Source organism: Sylvia atricapilla, chromosome 1, assembly GCF_009819655.1.
Source record: "Sylvia atricapilla isolate bSylAtr1 chromosome 1, bSylAtr1.pri, whole genome shotgun sequence".
Taxonomy (NCBI): domain Eukaryota; kingdom Metazoa; phylum Chordata; class Aves; order Passeriformes; family Sylviidae; genus Sylvia; species Sylvia atricapilla.
In genome coordinates, this window is record NC_089140.1 from 15,922,824 (window position 1) to 15,942,615 (window position 19,792).

At 36.8% G+C, this 19,792-nt stretch overlaps 1 protein-coding gene across 1 annotated transcript in view; it reads left to right on the plus strand.

The window, feature by feature from the left end:
• MPP7 (MAGUK p55 scaffold protein 7) overlaps positions 1 to 19,792 on the plus strand; it is a 148,193-nt gene that overhangs the window by 80,971 nt on the left and 47,430 nt on the right. The window contains exons 5-6 of the mRNA XM_066315663.1: positions 1,923 to 2,000; positions 6,922 to 7,002. Of these exons, the coding sequence (XP_066171760.1) occupies positions 1,923 to 2,000; positions 6,922 to 7,002 (159 nt within the window). The remainder of the gene's footprint in view (positions 1 to 1,922; positions 2,001 to 6,921; positions 7,003 to 19,792) is intronic.

The window sequence follows — 19,792 nt, forward strand, 5'->3', positions numbered from 1 at the left end:
AAATCACAAATTTCTGCCAAACTCAGGGAGCTGCAACTCTCCTTGTTTTGTTTAGTTTCTCTGCTTTGTGAGTGACAAACATGAAGTTTTCTGGTCATCTACAGTTTTGAGGAATCTAATGTGAATTAGCCTGAGTAATTGCTGAGTAAACAATGTCTACATAAGCAATGTAAAATTCAGATTCGTATTCTGGAGACAGTAGTGCTTCCTATGTAGTTTCCAGATGAGAACAAATTATTTTACAATTTATAAATTAAGTGCCTGTAGTGCCTTCATGCTTCACCATGATATGTCAGAACTTCAGCATCCTTTAGCCAATGACATGCTGGAATAATCTTGTTAAGATTGCAGAAGTGATGAAGGAATCAATCGAGACTTAGACCTTACTAAGCCATATTGTATTAAGATGCTCTTTACTTCAAAGGACACACAGTCTAAACGAGGAAAAACAGATGTGGACTTATGGTTATGAAGCACAGCAGAAGACAGGAAGAATGGCAAGCACAAATGTCACTGACACAGCATTATCTTGTTAAGGATGTATTTGTGGAAGTTCAGTGTAAATTAAAAAGAATGAACTTTAATAATTAGCTTTAAATTAACGAGTGAGGGAGTCCTAGGCAGTGAGTGAAGTGAGTGCTGCTGGGGGAGGAATAAGCAGAGAAAAGCAAATGTGGAAGAATGGCAGAAGGCTGGAGGGAACACGTGGTGCAAAATGGAGATGATCTGGTGAACTCTGAACAGTTTCAATGTGCAAAGAGTGGTTTGGTTGCTCTTTAAATCTGTCCCTGCTGTCTGGCATCTGTCCCACTCCTGCCCCAGCAGTGTGCTGGGGAGTGCTAGGGTATCACTGGGGATCCTGTTTCCCAAGGACATGAGGGAGTCTCCAGCCAAGTTCTGCACCCCACAGCCTCCACCAGACCTCATTTTCCCCTCCTTGCCAAGCACAGAAGTCCCTGATTTAGCTCCTTCTGCAACTCCTCCAACCATCTGGAGTTCATGCCTCCTTCAGAGCAGCAGAACTAAAGCACAAAATCTAAGAATGGGGTATATTTGCATTAATACAGATTATTGTTGTCTTCTATTTTGGATTTTAATTAATATTTGTATATCCATGTATCTTAAGGAAAATAATGTGAATTAATGAAGTTAAATGTTTAATATAGTCTTTTATGCTATTCTGAAGCAACTACAAAGAAACTTGTTAGAAGTCTTAAAATACTGTGGGTCTTAAAAGCATTCATACTGGAAAAAAAATCTAAATTTTGACATGCATAACTTGTGGAGGAGGGAACAGGATGGTGTTTAAATAGTGGTGTATCCTTTCCCTTTTTGGAAGAACCAAAGTACAGTGCCTCTTTAATGTTGATAATTCTCCATTGAAAACCTTAAATTGCTGAAGGACTGCCTCTTTCTTTCAGATGTTCATGTTTTAGAATTTATATCAGCACTGCTTTACCCTTGTTTCTGAATTATTTTAATGACGGCAGCCGCTCCATCAAGTTGTCTGTCAAGATGTGGGTGGCAAGCTATTATTTCACTTCATAAATCATAATTTACAGGGATTTTTATATCCATCTTGGGGATAAACACTTTATGCTTTGTGTTTTCAGCAGCAATATAAAATGTAATTGATACTTGAAGCAATATGTTAGAAATATGGACAGAAAAAGCCAGGAGAGAAAAATCACAAATGTTTAGTTTTTCTGTGGGTTGGTCTGCATACTGAGCATTTTTTCCATCTGATTTCATATTCTTAGCACTTCAACAGAGGATAATGATGAATTGCATTTACATGATTGCTGCCTGTAGGTTACTATAAGGATGTTTAGTTACAGACAGTCAACAGACTGAACAGGATTATTTTGTACAGTTTCTCATGCTACTAAATAAACTTATCACTCTGTACTATTGTCTTCCAGATTCATGAAAAACTGCATTATTATGAAAAACAGAACCCGATGCCCATACTCCATGGTGCAGCAGCCTTGGCAGATGATGTAAGTGTCCCCTGCTGAGATCACTGGTACCAAGTCTACCAAAAAAATGTGTGCAAGCAGAACTCTTCATAGTGCAAACATATGAATGCAATCCTCTGAGCAGCAATCATAGGAAGCTGCAGAGGTTTCCAAAGCTTCTGTCATCACTGAGCTTGTTGCTGATAATGATTACTTTGATTTTTATTCAATTGCATATTATAAAAATATTGCATCTAGGTAGCCTCTTGTTCTGCTTTAGTAACTAAGTAATAAAAATTACAGGTTGGAACTCCACTGGGAGAGGAAAAGCTGTCAACTATTAGTGTTTTGAGAAAGTCACAGACAAGAGGAATGCTTTGGAAAAATAAAGACAAATGAGATAGCAGCACTGCTGACAGAACATGAGAAATGATAAATAATATTACAGAAATAAAGCCTATGAAATGCCTAAGATGAAGATTTTTTTGAAAAAAAAATCAAAACTATTTAAGAAAAAGTACAGTAGTGATTTATTGATATTGGAGCTTTCCAAATTACCTTCATAACCAAAATATAAATTGTAAAAGTGGTCAGCATTGATGGAGTACTTAATTTCCTGTTACTATAATTTTTATTTTCAAGAAAAAATCCAACCTGCCATTTCTTGCTATTTGGTTAATTCTAGGATTCAGATGAATTGTGAACACACCTGTATAAACTATGACTGAACCTGAGGTAGGCCAGAATAGAGAAATGTTTAATAAACTGTGGTTTAGGTGAAATCCAGAAATCTTTGTTGCAATTGATGATGTCAGGTTGCTTTTTGGAAAAGGCAATATATATTAGGATCCATTTCAAATACAGCATGTTTGAAACTTTGTGTACTTTATAGATGTTTTAAAATCTTAACTATTTATATAATTAATAGATTTTTGGTTTTAAATTTTACAAATTATTTAATGTTGAGAATGGTAGCATTTTAACAAAAAAACCCTAAGACCTATTGGAAGACTATTGAAAAAAGGATACATGGTAATTTAATCATGTTTCAGTAGAAGGAGAGCTATATCCTGTAACATACCAACTATAATAATACATTAGCCTTGACATCAGGCATATATTAGTAATATTTTTTTAACCTTCACATAGCTTTAAATATTGTTGATAGTAATTTTAAAAATTAGAAAGCTGGTTGAAATTCTCTTCATTAAGTTCTTGCTGACATATTAATAATCCTTGCTAATATTTGTGTTATGGATCTCTGGGCTAAAATTCTTAATAAAAATAATCTCTTATTTTTGGATGCAAAACTTAGTTTTTGATACTTTCAGAAATGCTGAGCAATCTCATTCTTTGTTCAGACCCATTTAAAATGTATAGTTTTGGAAATCTCCAAATTTAAGTACTCTGTCACTCCTCAGTTGAGACAGGCTGGGGCTTTTAACTCTAGGAAAGTATTATTATGTACATATGGTAGTGTTTTTAAGTGTACATGTTGGGACATAATTGTCTCTAGGCATCTACCTACTTCAGATGTACAGCATCTTTTGAGTAGATGCTCTTGCTGCTTCTTCATTAATTACATGTGAGTGAACTGTGGCTTTTGTGGGCACTGTCTCATAAGGTAAGGATGTCCTTTGGTGACTGAAGTCAGGCTAGCACACTGCAGGATTTTCTATGTTTTGGTAGCCATCAGTGAATTTTGAGGAAGTAAAATTACATGCAGTGGGCTTTGTAACTCCAAAACTCATGAAGTTTCAGGTTTAAAGTGCTATTCGTTTTTTGGCGTGCTTGTCTGACTAGTTGTCAGCTTCAGGTATTTAAGAACATATTGGTTTTATTAAACATGTTGGTTTTATTAAACACATTTTCATTTCAATGGGCTTTAAATTAATGTTTTCTCTTCCTACTGATAGTAACTGTTCTATAGCTGAAGAAGGAGATATTCTTATTTGCAAGTAGATATTTCCTGGTTGATTTAAAAAGCAAATCTGAGGTCCTGCTATCATAAATAAAATTGCTTAAGGAGTGTGTTATTCTTATGTTATTTTGTGTTATTTTAAAGCAGTTTTAGAAGTAACAATTGTGGCAAGGTTTTTCTAAACATTTTCATATTCCCAGCTGCCATACCATCCATCTCTCTCCTCTCCCCCAGGTACTTTTAGCTGAATTTCCCATCAGGCATTCTGTTTGCCTCTTATTTTGGAGCTCCTGTGTCTGACTTAAGGCTCAGTGATTTCATGCACATGATCTAAACATCTCTCCTGGTTCCAGCCAGGACATGGTTAATTTTTTGCACTGGTTGGGAGAGGGCATGGTTAGGACATGGAGGTTATTCCATACCACCTCATGTCAGTTGAGCATTCATGAAAGGGATTCTTTTCCAAGGGGAAAGGGTTTGTTCCAATCAAGAAAAGGGGGTGGAGAAAGCTATCTGATATTGTCTACTATGAGGGAGGATTTCCATATGAATAATTTATTTTCTTACACCTTTTGTTATTAATATTGTTGCTATAACATATTTAATAATAGTGTATACATACAGAATAGTACATAGTCTTATCTCATCACCGTTTCCAGTAAATTGTTCTTATCTCATCCTGTGAGCTGCATTTGTGCCTCCAGTTTGAGAGGGAAGGGAAAGTGGTGCACAGTTTTAGTGGTAGTACTAAATTGGAGAATTCCATTCCTAAACCACACAAAATCACTGGCAGGATAGGTATATACAGCAAATAAGGCCTCGGGTTGGTAGAAATACTGTTCTGGCAAAAGAAGTTTCAGAACTTTCTCCAGAAGCTTTAAAGACCAGTCCCTGGTGCTCCTCACCTTGCCAACCTCTCTCCACATCTGGCCCTCTCCCTTGCTTTTCTTTCCCTCTCTTTGGTGTCAGCTTTTCATAAAGAGCTTGTTGAAATGTTAGGGTTCCCTCAAGAGATCATAGAGGAGGTTTTCAGACAGCTTTTCCTGCAGTCTTTAGCATGAGAAGAGATCTCCCAGTGTCAGTGTGTCCCAAGTATGCCATGTACTGCTGCTGGTAGCTGTTTCAAATCTCAGCCCTTTAACAATAATAACAGATAATAATCCAGTCTAAACCAGCTGAAGTGGTATCTGTTTGTTAATCTGAAAACATGACTTTGTCTTTCAGTCTTTGTTTTTCCTCCTCTTCTATCACAAGGTATTAAATGTGCTTAAAACTTTAATGAAATTATTTTGAAAACAATATAAATCACATGAAGGAAAACAAAAATATTTAATCTGAAAAATATTTTCTAAATTAAAAGATTAAATGTCTGTTAAAGCAGTGATGAAGAATTTTTTCTCATTGTTCTAAACATTATGTATGTGCATTTGCATTTGTACCACCAAAGCAAACACCAGTTCTGCTGGAGTTAATACTTGTGCACAAGTCATCTGAGACAGAAATGCTGAAATGGTCATTCTGCTGAGTGGTTGCTTGTCTCCATCAGTGAAACACTAATTAATAGATTTTATTCTCCAGTGATGAGCAGTATAATGTAAAGAATGAAAAGGCAACCAAGCATAACCCATATCATAGACCTACTGTCATGCCTATCACAAAATATTTTCAGCTTTGCAGGGCTTTTTCAACATTACAGACTCAATTGCAGTCAGATTACCTCAATATTTGGCTTTGTGTCTAAAAATGTTTAATTCTGACCTTTTCTACAGAGACTGTTTTCTAATCTTTTGTTATTGAGACACAAATACTGTTAATATAAGCACTTGTTGGATGTTCTTATGAATTATAGTTAAATGTCTGTAGGATAATCGGTGATGAATTTTTGATGCTCTGTTTACTTTGAAGGTTAGAAGAAAAAAAGGTATTCAAACCATGTCTGATGTCTATAATGGCTTCTTCAAATAAATTTGTCTATTATATATCATTATGCAAAATATACATCTATCCATTTATCTTGAAAATGTATACAAAATGAAAGTACAAATTTAAAATTAGGTTAGTCAAATAAAACTATGTGCTGCATATAGCCAATCATCTTTGAGACATTTTTATGATACTGATTTAATGCAAAGAAAACAAGTGATTATCTTAAAATCACGTTTTGCATTATAAGCCATGTAGCTTCAGAATTTTAAACCAAAGTTCAGTGTTGTGAAATGCATTTTGGCTTTTCCTTCTGGAAAAATAGTTTGAGTCTAAAATCCTGCAGTAAAATATGCCTCTTGAGTCCAAATTAGTTGAGAATGGCAAGATAAGAATAACCCAAGATGTGATCCAAATAGCTGTGGGATTAAAAGTTAAACTGCTGCTCTATTGTTCACAAAGCCACAATTTTGTAGTATAACCAAACATAAATTACTGATCTTGTTGTTAGGACACAGTTTGTGCATTTTGCAGGCTTGAATTGCTGATGACCTGTTATAAATTATATTATGATTAACTCGCTTCACATTTAACAAGCTCCTTACAGTGTATGTGTAAACATAATAAAAGGTTCAGATTGCTTGCACTGTAGGGGCACTTTGCTTTCTTATCCCAGTCCTAAACAGCACAGCTACTGTGGGTTTTTGGAAGCAGTGTGGATTTCACCACCTCATTCGAAACTGTTTTTTATAGACAGTGTCAAAGTTTGATCCAGTCATTTTTACAAGCAGCTCTTTGTCTGCACGCAAAGGACCATTCACTTAAATGAAGTGCTGGGATTTGCCCCCTTTGCTATAAATCAGAATGTGATCTGGCTGCACCCTTGCCAGAAATGATTACTTGTGTTAAACTGAGCCAAAAGGCCTGGCTTAAATCTGGTCCACTGAGGGCCAGAAACAGAAGTGTGGTGATTGATGGTGTTTTCCTTCATGCTGCCTTCTGTTTGAACATGCTGGAAAGCAATAACCTTGAACAAGATAGATTCTGGGTTGTCACTGATGCACTGGGTAAAACAACGCTTTGCTAATGGTCTTTGTGTTGCTTCAATCTCCCACCCAGCTGGCTGAGGAGCTGCAGAGCAAACCCCTGAGCAGTGAGATCAGAGAGCTGTTGAAACTCCTTGCAAAACCCAATCTCAAGGTGAGGATGAGTTACACCTGCAAAGTGTGCTCTGCATGGTTGTGTGCATCTGCTTCCTTGGGCTGTGTGTGGGTTTGTCTGCTTTAACAAGTACTAATAAAGAGTGTATGCAGTGTTAATCAGAAATACCTGTGATGAAGAAACACATGTAATGTTGTCTATAAATTATTATGCTATTACTTGAAATTATAACAGGAATCACTTATTTGCAAAGGATATTTTTAAAAGTAGATAATTTCTTTTTCTTTTGCCATATTCTAATGCATGTGCTTCATAAGTTTGTTACAACTGTGCTTTTACTAAAAGGTTGTTAGTCATATCATTGATTTAACTGCATCATGCATAAGGAGTGCAGCCTGGTACTCAGGACAAAATTCATGATGGATAATGTTTTAAAAACATCTAATTTTGAAAACTTTCTGTAAAACTCCTGGGGTTCTCTGTGGTGTTTTTGAGGAACTCGATGCCTTTTATCTGACAGTAGACTATAGAACCACTTAATCAGTGAGGTTGGGTGGAGGTTGTCTGGTTCAACATCCTGCTCTATGCAGGTTCAACACTGAGTTCACAGCAGGTTGCTGGGAGCTTTCTCCCATCAGGTCTTGGAAATAAATGCCTGGGAACAGACACTGTACGAATACTCTGTGTGGCCACTTCCAATTCCTAATTACCCTCCTGATGAAAACTGTTTCCTTATACCCAGTCAGAACCTCCTCTTATGTATCATTATTGTCGCACAGGATCCTATTATTTTTCCATTGTTAAGAGAAAGAAGACCTTAGTGCTTTAGATATGTATTGAAATGGTAATTAAATTCAGCACTTGATAAGCTGAAATTAAGATGGCAGAGCAGAAGTGAGTCCCTTTAAAGACTTGCTCTTTTATGTTAAGTACTGAGAAACTATGGTATCTTCAAACTGCTACAAAATTTTAAAGATCAGTACACCTGCTTTTTGATGATTTTTGCACTGATGCTTTTTCCATAGTTTGTAAAATGACAAGCTGTTTTTCCTTAAAGGGGTAAGTAATGCCAATGGCAAATTAGAGGAGGAATTATTGGTGCATGAAATTGCAGAGATCCTAAGTTTCACTGTAGGTATTTTCTTAGCTACTGTCCATGTGTGCTTCATACTTCCAAAGCTGTGGTGAGTTGAGTCTGAAGACAGCTTATTTGCCAAAACTGCGTCTCTCCTTTTCTTGCTTTCTCTCACTCATTCCCTCACACACTCACTCTCGCTGTCTGTTCTTGGTAGCAGTGAAAGGCAATGTGATAATCTTAGTGGGATTTCAGGGAAACAAGTGCCTTCCCCTCAGAGTGATTAATGTGATTGAACAACTGGAGTAACTTAGCAAATGTCTTTCTTGGCTGCTGGGGGAGATGGCCAGCTGCAGGGTACCAAGCCCTTTGCATGGCCAGACTGCCTAATCCTGTGCAAGGCACACAGTTCCCTGCCTTGCAGGTGTTTGTGTTGCACCTTGCAGGTGTTGGTGTGAGGTAGGGGTAAGAACTGATGGTATGCAAGGTATTTTGCTTGTCCATTATCTTCTCCTGTTGCCATGTCATGGCAAACATACCTCAGAGTGATGGTAAACTATCACTGCTCCTTCCTCCGTCACGTTGATGAGGTGACTGTACTGCATTCATTCAGAGGCTGTAGTTCAGATTCTTCTCTTGATCTCTCTTGGAGAGAGAGATGCTCTCTCTTGAAGAGAAAAGGAAAGGAAGGACATTTCTGGGACTCAGTACTTTCAGTTCCTCCCCAGAGATGTCCTGGTCCCTTTAGTTGTATCTGAGCTTAGGCTGTACATAGCGTAAGCTTTTCTAGCCCTTTGCTATTAGGTTTATGCCTAGAGAGGGTTTCTGGGTTTCATTCTAGATTCCTGTGACAAAATGATGGCTAGAACAGCTCTTTTTCACACACCTGAAGTTACTTGGGATAACTGATCTATCTTTTCCAATGATGTTCCGTATGTTTTATCTGAAAACATATATGGCTTAATTTGGAATTAACTTAAGGTGGCTGTACATTACTTTGCAGGGGAAACTTAACTTTTCTGACCAAATTTATAACTGCAATGTTATCTGGAGTGAGGAGAGTTTCCACTTTCCTACAGCTCTGCTCTAATGTTTATGCCATGGTGAAGGATTCTTAGGATTAGTTTACTGCACTACATCACTGCCTCCAAGACTGATGGTGTAAGGGGACAGGTCTAGCAAGGTGCTTATAACTTTGCAGGTTTGGTTAATGGGCCAAAAAAGGCTGGGAGAGGATTCTGATCATGTCTGATTAGATAAATATTTCTGTATTTTAATTCCTTATTACAGAATTCTTGCATTGAATATATTTCTGAGTGTTTGTATCTGATGCGTAAAATTTTTGACAAGTTTGTGGTGCTTGTCATTTTCATCCACAGAGAAGTTTTCTAAAGAAGAAGGTAGTTTCTCTGAGGCAGTTGTACTTAACAGACCTGAGATTTTCAAAATGTCCTAGAAGTAATTCCAAGGTTTTGTCAGGTGCATTTTCTTCAGAAAAGAAAAATAAATTAGGCATTTCTAGTCTTCTAAAAACTGCATGAAGTATCCAGTTACAGAGTGGTGGTTTTTTCACTGCTCTCAAATGTGGCATCACTTACCGTAATTAAGTGAACTAATAATGATTGTGGTTTATCTTTTCTGATTAAAACAGAACTCTGGAAGTAGAACAGAGCACGTAGCTCTGGGAAATCAAGTGGATTTGTTTAACTGTGTGTTAGACATTTCATTTGCGTTCTGGATTTAAAATATAATTGTGCAGCCCTGTGGACACAGGCCAGCCACACTTATTATTTTTAATTTCCAGCATTGAATAAGGACTTAGGATTTGCATTCTTTAATCTTGCTTTACCTTGTTAAAGATATCAAGAAACAGAATAGTATTTCCATACCCTAGAACCTAAATCCAGCTGAATACTCTGTTTTATTTTTAAGCAGACCAGGAATTAGCTCTTTGAAATAAAATATAGAATAACTTGAGTTGAAATGGACCCACAAGGATCATCAAAGTTCAAGTCCTGGCCCTGCACAGGACACCCAAAGAATCACACCATGAGCCTGAGAGCAGTGTCCAAATACAACTGTGAGGCTTGGTGCTTTTTCCAGTTCCATGGGGAGCCTGTTCCAGTCCCCAGCCACCCTCTGGTATCCAACCTAAATATCCCCTGACACCTTCAGGCCATTTCCTCAGTCACTGGTGTGGTGTCACTGGTCACCACAGAGATGAGATCAGTGTCCTCTCATGGGGAAGCTGTTGGCTGCACTGAGGTCTCCCCTCAGTCTCCTCCAGGCTGAACTGACCAAGTGACCTCATCCACTCCTCATATGGTTTCATCTCCAGACCTTTCACCAGACAGGAAACCTAAAATACATTTGCAGAGAGCTGGGCAGGCAGACTCAAGCCTGATCTGCTGGTGTTTCATATCACCCAAATACATCCATGCTTAGGTCCAAACACCATTCCGACCGGAGCTACACAGCACTGCCCACAGGCTGGCTCGGCCTGACCTGTAAGTTTTTATATCTTCAAGGTATACATCTTATTGCAATTTAATAAAACCAACCAAACAAAATGCCCATGCACCTCACACACAAACACAGCAACATAAGTTTCAATGCATTTAGTTTTGGTTATTTGCCATAACTTTAACTTTGACATGATGAACTCTTAAGCTGTTTTTTAACATGAAGACGAGAATATACAGTTGGGATATACATGTAGAAATGGTATTTCTGATTTTAGAGAGGACACTCCTATGAATACTTTCGTACAAAGTATGAACACCATAAAGAAATAAGTATTCTCAGCTTTAGTGGTTTATAATTTGGCAAAATTAATAGAATTTATGTGACAGTAAAAAAGAATGTCTTTAAAGAAGAGAGTTGTACAGGATTCTGAAAACAATGACAAAAATTTTAAAAATTATGATGCATCAGTTAGGCACCAATGCAATTGAGAGAGGTGTGTTTATAAAACTTTAGGCTTTTATGAATCTGGAAGTATTGCTGTTGAGAGCACTAAGCTTTGGGGTTTTTTAGTTCTCTATAGACAAAATATATTTAATAGTTATGCAGTTGTGTAAATTGGAACATATAATTGGAAGACTAAGATTCAAGATGCTGGCAGAAAATACACCTAAAAGGGAATTTAACTGTGGCTATTTACTAAACATGTCACAAGCAAGTTAGCAAAATGGTCTTAAGTGTTAGTAGGGATGAAAATGGGAAGAAGTGAAACAGTCACGAGAGTAACTCTGTCAGTAACAGGGCAGAGTTCCACTGAGGAACACTGTAAGAAAGGAGATGTACAAATGACAGAGTTCAAGCTAAAAATGAAAGAGTTTAAACCTTCTAAATTCTTTTCCACATTTAATCAAAAACTGTCTTGAATAACTAGGTTTCAGTTCCTTTTCCAACAAGCTGAAAAAGCTGTGTTCTTTTTGGGATGGTGCCATAACAGAAGAGCATAATTGTTATTTATTTTTGAAATTATTTGAAAAACTGAAACAAATGACTGTAGGTATTAACATTTTAGGCACTTACTTTGTTGCCCTAGCTGTAAACAAAAAAAGACTGTTAAAGAATGAACCATCTCTTAGTCTGTTGAACAATGTTATCCCAATTACACTAACTTTGAAACAGGCTTGGGACATATTGTTCAGATCTAAATAACGTTTAACTTTGTCTTTATAACAGCAATTACATTTGTGATCATTACATATCAAAATAAGCAATTTGCCATTGAAGTTAATCTTTATTAGGGTAAATTGTGTTTTTAATTACATAAAATATGTCCTTTGTGGTCATTAGTGTAATGGGCAGAACAGTAATTATTTCAAAAGTTAATGCCATTGTGCTAAAACTACTCTGAAGAATGTTTGTACCTTTATGGCCTGGTATCCAATGGTGGTTCTGCCTGTTCAGTGGAGTTAAAATTCTGTTTATGTGTGCTGGAAGGTTTGCCAGCTGCTAGTCTGAAACATAAACCAGGTACCTCAAGAAGGGCACCCGGCAGGACTCTGAATGATTTCAGTCCCTCATGGTGCACAAGAATGTAAAATATTTGTATCTCTTTGGTACACTGTACCTACAGCCATAGAGGGAGCAAGAGGTGGACATGAAATATTTTTCTTGTCTTCTCTTTTAATACCATAGAATGAACAGAATTTTGGAAGTTAACTCTAACATTACTTGCAGAGTTAAGGGAAAACTGCCTGTATGACTGGGAATGTTACTGTTCATACAAAATACACATTCTTGGTTTTAAGTTGGGGGGGGTGTTAATTGCTTTCAAATGGCAAAGATGTGTACACCAGCAAAATGCAAGTAGGATTTAAGCTTCCTGTTTTATTTGCACTTCATTAGTGGTACATTTGAATTTCAGTTTCACAAAATAATTTACATTTGTAAAGATTTCCCTCTAATTTCATCTCTTTGGCTTTTCTTCAGAATAGAAACATGAATTAAACAAAACTAAAACTGCAGATAATGAAGTCAGAGCACTTTGTTCTTCATATACATGCTTCAAATATTTGATTAGGTTTCTTCAAAAAAAGAAATAGTGCTTCTTTGAACATGAAGCATACCTTTAATGTTGTCCTGTCCTGTTCTGGTTTTCTTGTATTTACTGGGAAGTTTGTAAATTCTACCCTTTATTTCATAAACAACTGCTAATACAATCATCCCTGCCATCTGAGGCTTACTAGGTTTGCATAGTGGCCTAATAGACTGTTCAGATCAAAGTGCAGCTTTCACTGTTAAAAAAGCAGAGATTTTAAGCCTTTTTCAGCAGAGCCTTCTAAAGCTGCCTTACAGTCACTGATGAAAATCAACAATGTACATCAATGTACAGGAGACTCTGGGCTTTTTTCTACAAGAACTTTACCATACAAAGCACTGAAAGAAAATACTGAGCTATAATAATATAGAACAAAATCCATTTTTGCTTTGAAAGGTTCATGAAGCATTTCATGTAGCGTGTAATTAAAAAAATAAAAAGTTAATCTAAACTTTGTCTTCTTTCCAACATTTCCTTTGTAATTAGACCTGCTGAAGATTTTCCGTCAGGGCTTTTTCACTGAGCTGTATGTTTTCTGCAAAGTCAACATTTTCCACTGGAAATGGTTGGGATTTGCCTGCAACTGTTGAGCTTTTGTATCTGAAGAACTAAAATACAAATTTCAGGTCCCTTAAAATCTGAGCTAAGTTTGTGCTGCTACTGTGTCCTAAGAACTTGGGTGACCTTTTGGCCCTTTCATGTTGGAGACCCATCTTTCCAGCTGTAACGATGTTTTCTACTTTTGCACATGTCGTGGGAGACTGTTCTCTTCTTGAAGTACTTCTGCTTAGAAATGGTAACACAAACTACAGTATCTGTTTAGAAGTGTAATTTCCCATGACTTTTAACTGTTTACTCATCAGTTGTCTGCAAGATGTATTGGTAGGGCTGGTTGTAGGAATTGTGCTCGTATATGAAGAGATTTTACCATACAAACACTTGAGATTTACTAATATGGTGAGCTGGAGTAAAATGAACTTCATATGTCAACTGAAAAGTTGCCTACATAATCCTTACTTGCAAAATCAGATGCCATTAATTTGTAAACCTACAAGAATGTGCTTGATTTTTGATGGTGTTCTATGAAGTATCAGCAGGGAGATAGAAGTATTTATTTTTCCCCCGAGTAGATGCAAATGGCTGCAACAATCAGCAAGGACCACAGCACTGACGGTTTGGTGACATTGGTTAGTGGATAGATAGCCTATAGATGTTCTGAGCATACCAGCCATGATGCTGGGGCAGAGGGGACAGTGCTGGAAGACTTTTGTTGGCAAATGACTGAAATCCTTCTACCTAGTGTTTCATGTCTTTAAACTATTTGCCACTTTGGGAAGCTATCCATCGCATATTTTGGCAACCAGTTGGAGGAAAAATATATTTTATTTGAAAATCTTTTCAGCTTTAGGCCTTGACTTCCGATTTCCATTTCTGCTTGCACCCATAATTAATTTTTTTTTAAATAAAGAAAACTCTTCTGGGTAAGGAGAGGTGGGAAAACAATATTGCTGTAAATATTTTTGGAATGTTCATGTTACTGGTATAGAGTAAGTAAAACAAAAATGTGATGGTGAAGTAGTCCTTTTAAAAGCAGCAAGAAAAGCCTTGATTTTTCACATCTATCAGGCAAAGAAAATCAGAAAGCAATTGTACACTCTTGTAGGAACTGACATATAACAATATACAGTATATTAGAAGCATAGAGACAAAATTATAGAAAGGAGGTGAATGAATATACTGCATGAGTATATTTAAGTAACAACCATCATGTTACTCTGGAAATGCTCTCAGGTCCATCTGGTGATAACTCGGCTCATGTCCAGTACAGAGCTTGTCTGTCCATCTTAGGCGTATGGATATGAGAATGCTCACTAGCAGCCAACATATAATAAACAAAGTGATAGATAACATAAACAAAAGTGAAGCCAGGCAGGTTGGCAGCAGAAAATATAAAATCTGAAAAGTAAATCAAAGAAATTCTTTGGTTATATATACAAACTTTCCGACATGGGGGAACCAACTCACCCACCTAAGAATGTTGAATTGCATGCATGTAACTACAGCATTCAGATACAGAGCATAAAAGTTGGCAGCATTGCTAAAGCTGGTAATTTAGGAGGAGGAGGAGGAAGTCACAACAGATAAAATCACATCCCTTTCAAGTAGTAATTCCATTCAGCTATTGAAAATGAACTAGTGAAATGGAGAAACTGCACAATATAAAGCAAGGTTTTTTGGGTTTTTTTAGATGTCATCTTTTTATGCTGCTTTTTCCTTCAGTGGTGTTTTTCCTTTACATTTGTTGGACCATATGGTATTTGAACTCCCCATTCAACAGTCTTCTCTTGTCTACATAATTTTTACTTAGGTTCTCATGTAGTATGAGTACTTTGTAGCTGAATTTAAGACCTCCTTATAGGTGAATATTTTTTTCCTGGAGGAATTAAGTTTATTCAGATTCTTTAGACCTTTTGGATCAATGGATTTTTTTCTTTCAAGGACTTTAGACATGATACCAATGTCAACTGAAGGCTAGGTCATTCCTAGAGACACTTTTTTAGAAAAGGCAACTGTATTCTCAGCTTTTGCTTTCTTTATATTTTCACATGGTTTCTTTGGGGTATCTTTGTATAGTTTTAAACTAAGAAAAGGTACATGCTACCACTGTAGACACTTAATATTCTTGGGAAGCTGCCACTTTTTTAAAAAAGAAATTGATTAAGGATTGCCAAGATATTGAAACAGTGCTGCTGTCTCAGCATTTTCCACTCTGAAAACCATCTATTTGTACTCTTGGAAGTTACTTAAACAGGGCTTAGAGCTTCAAGGACACTTCAGCTACATGAATCTTGTTGCGAATGTAAAACAGACTGTTCAAATTCTTCACTATTGATTTAAAATCAGAGCTTTTTTTCGCTGTTATCCACAACTGAGGGAAAACATAGGGCTGTCATCTGGAAGGGTATTAACACCTTTACCAGATGACGCGGATGGACGGAGTGCGTGTTTCTGTGAACACTGAGAACAGTTTGACTTGGGAAGCATCTCCAGGGGCTGTGAATATTGAGCCAGAGGAAGCGGGGGTCTGAAGAGTCAGAAAGTTCATTTTTCTGTTGGCTGTTGCCGTCTGGCTACCAGCTGCAGGTAAACCCATCACTTCAGATGGTGAATCTGAAATCAAGAAATAGCATTTTCAGGCAAGGAAATTACCCTTTTGTGAAAGGAAGTTCACATAGTCATGAATAAAGTCCACCATAGTAAAGAGGAAAATGTAATATATACTGAATATCAATCCAACTGAGATGTTGCTGTGCTAAGATCATTAGTCTATGGTAGATATTAAGAACTCAAAACTACACATATACACAGTATGTGTTATTATTTTGAACCACTGCTGTGACCCAGCTGCATCAAAGACTGGAAGAGAAAGAGATTTAATTGCCAGCTGGACAAGCTTAAACCAGAGGGCAGCTCTAGTTTAAGTACAGATGCAAGCATGCAAGTATACTTGCAAGCATGGAATATTATTTTCTGTTTTGTACATATGTAACTGCCGTCTTCTCACACAGTGTATAATTTCTGCATATTTTATGAAGGATATAACGGAAAATACATCATTTGAAGGGTGGAAGGAAGTAAATTAGCCCAAATTTTTTACCTCTTACTTAGTACACCCATTGGTTTCCTGATTATGTACGTAAAAATATGCTTAAGACAAAGGACCTTATTTAATTTTTCCTACTGTCCCTGTCAAAGGTTTTTGCTTATGTTGATTGACAGTGTGAGTGATCCTCGGTGGCAAAAGCAAATTGATATACTGGGAAGTTAACTGATTCCTTTAGTATTATATACTCTATATATTTAACTTGGGAATTTTGTACAGAACGGAAAATGCCAGATTTCTCTTGGAAAGTGATTAGATTAATGCAGCGTCGGAAGGAATAATACTGCTTCTCTGCTTGATATATGATTACTGTAGCTTGTAAAAAATATTTTTTGCTCTTACTCTAGCCATCCTCTGGCCACTTCAGCAGCACAACTGAGTTTCTCCTGACTGTAGTTTTACTGCTCCTTCTGCCTCTGGGTTATACTTCATGCTTTATTCGAGATGGAGTGTTCACCTAATGTGATTGTTCTTATCTGCTGATTGAGATGTGTGTTCTCACCTGCCTTTTTGTTCCCTTGCTAACCTTTTTCTTACATCATGGTTAGAGTTGTACATAGTCCCTTAGCAGGCAGAGTTGGTGGTGAAGAGATTGTCATGTGCTGTTGATTTCTGATGGCTGGTTTACCACACAGTGGCTGGAGTCTGTATGCCGTCACCATAGTGCTTCAGCTTTCTGCTGGTTTACTCTACTGTTTTGTAAATTCTTGCACATGTTTGGCTTTTGTGACTTGTGTGCCTCCGCTTCAATTCTGATGCTCTTGATGGTCTTTCCTTCAGTGGTTCAGTCTTCTCCCAGCTCTTTCAGGTTTTCTTCTTTGGTATATGTTGCCGGATGACTTCATTTGCATTATTCATATTTTATGCAAGTTACTCATAAATCAATCTTGCCAATCTTGAGTAATTTTCTCCACCAGCATTTTCATACTTTTTTTTAATTTCTTCTGTAATCTTATCTCAAAGGAAAGCATAATATGGCTAGAGCTCTCTGGAGGATGAGCTCTGCCAGCTGAGTTCAGGGGCATGTTGCTGTGGTTGCTGATAAAGTTACTTTTCTCCTTGAGTGAAACTTTTCTGTGCCAGCCTCAGTGGCAGTTACTGGCACCATGGAAAAGCAAAGAGGTGGGAAAACGTCTGTGTCTCACCTAATGGAGTTCAAGCTGAACTGCCAGAGAAGGTGGCTGGTGCTAATGATCCAGGCTGTGCAGTGGGACAGCACAGTCATGGGCCATTTTGTTCCATTTTGCTGACTGTGCTGCCAGGGCAGTAATGTGCTCCACAGGCAGGGTCACCAGCTGCTGGGTTGGCAGTGTCACACTCTCATTGCAGCTGTTGGCTCTCCTAAGGGTTGGTTTGAGTTGCTGCAGTTTCTGTTGATGGCCATTCACTATTTAAATTTCTAATAATGTTTTTTTTCCCAAGTGCTATTAAGAAAGAGGCTACTTTTGTTTCTTCACTTATTCTGTTTTGCTTCTTAAACTTACCATTTTCTAAAATGCTTTTCTAGACTATTAAACATGAAGTATCTATGAAAAATAAAGGTTAGGTGGAGATTTTTTTAATAATGAGAATTAAAAAAAAGGAACTGTGTTCATTAATCGGGGGCTAGTGGTGTATTTTTACTCTTACAGATTTCAAAATATAAAGAGAAGCAAAAAATAATATGAAATTTGTCATTGTTTTATAAGATAGTCTGCTTAAGTGATACATATATTTTGAAGTGTAGAACTGTTTTCATTAATAACATTCTCAATTTAAATAAACATTTAAAGTTTCAGAACAGTTTAAGAAAAATAAGTTAGAACATTTTCAATGTCAGATTTTCTTCATGTAAGTTGATAGTGTAAAATTTCAATTTATAAACTGTGAAATGATCAGTGATAGTTTTAATACAAAAAATACAGCACTAGTTATTAGACATTTCAGAGGTCCAGTGAAAGTATTCATTTCCAGCTAGATCATGTCTAAGAATTTAGCTGAACATCAATATTTATATTTAGGTAGTGTGGGAGTTTGAATCATACCTTCTTTCAAGTTCTAAATAGGGACCATGTTTACATTAGTGAATCATAAGCATAGAACTTAGAGCTGAATTAAAATCTTTTTCTCCAGAGGTGCTTAAATACACATGACCCAAATCTCAGATCCTATGTACATAGTTCTGAAGAGCTGTATATTTGAAAACAAAAGCAAAGCATTAAAAAAAAAAATTAGTATGCACTTCTCGCAGTTTCCTGTGAGAGTTAAAAAATTAGTATCATGGAAATGAATCAGTTCTTCGCTTCTTCTATACAAAAAGAGAACATTGGTATCTTTACATTGCCGTGTACATTTGCTGCACAATTATTCTGGGTAAATCTTGTTCATCTTGGGATTCAAGTTTTGTTACTTGGCACTTGCAATTTGTTTACTTTAAATGAAGTCCCAACCTTCTCTATAGACATCTGGTGAGATACGTAGTTTTTTAGACTACGTTAATTGAATGATGCAAAAATTCTGCTGAAGATCTGTGCATACAGCAGTTTATTCTTGTGTTCAGAACAAACACAAGTGCTCTCGAGGACAGATTGGTCACTTCTAGTTGAACACATTAAGTGAAATCAAAATGGCTTTTAAGGTTTTGTTTGCAAATTAGTTATTGCCCAAAGTCTGTGCTGATAATGATTTCAGAGCAACTACAGTGGACAGAGAGTAGTGTGTTAAAAGAAGCAGCAATAGAAGACAAGAAGGAAAGAAATCTTAGCATGTTCACTGTACATCATAAACAAGTTTGTGATGACTGTAGCTCTTCTAAAAGGTTGACTGAGAAAAGACACATCAATTCTGGCATTCCTACTCTGAGCTGAAATATGTATCTTTGCACTGAGATAAAGTAGTGCTGGAGTTAGAGGAAAAGATTTTATATAGCTGACTGTAGTACATTGTAGTTTAACATGTTTTTGGGAGAAGAAAGGAATGGGTTGATAAGTTCTAGTTGTTGTGAAGTTGAAGTGAAGAAAAGCATCATAAATACCAGGCATTGATTGGTATTGGTTTGTAGCACTGGGAATGCATCGTTGTTCTGTGTGCAGTGTCCAGAAGCCTGATCTGGCAGTCAGAGCAGGGAAGTGTCTTACTAACACTGGTGCCATAATTTGGTGTGGAAGTGGACAGAATGGGTTTTGCAAGTTTCATTGTCAAGGGTAAGTTCTTTTGAACATGCTTTAAGTGTCTGCCTTTTACTCTGAAAATGGTGCTTTATATTATTTTCATCTGTTTTCTCTATCTGCCTGATTGTTTTTAAACTGCAATATAGAACCTTATTAAATTGAACCAGTCCATGAATGTGCCCTAGCTTTATGTGGAAAAATTTAATTGCAGAAGACTAGTTTTAGAAGTCTTAACTGTAAGTAGTCTGAAGTAAAAGCAAACACGATTTTTGTTTTAGTGTATCTTCGATATTTCACATACATCTTAGAGGACAGCATGTGATTGCATGGCTTTTACATATGTAATGCATCACAATAAACATTTCCAAGAGGATCCATAATTGCTA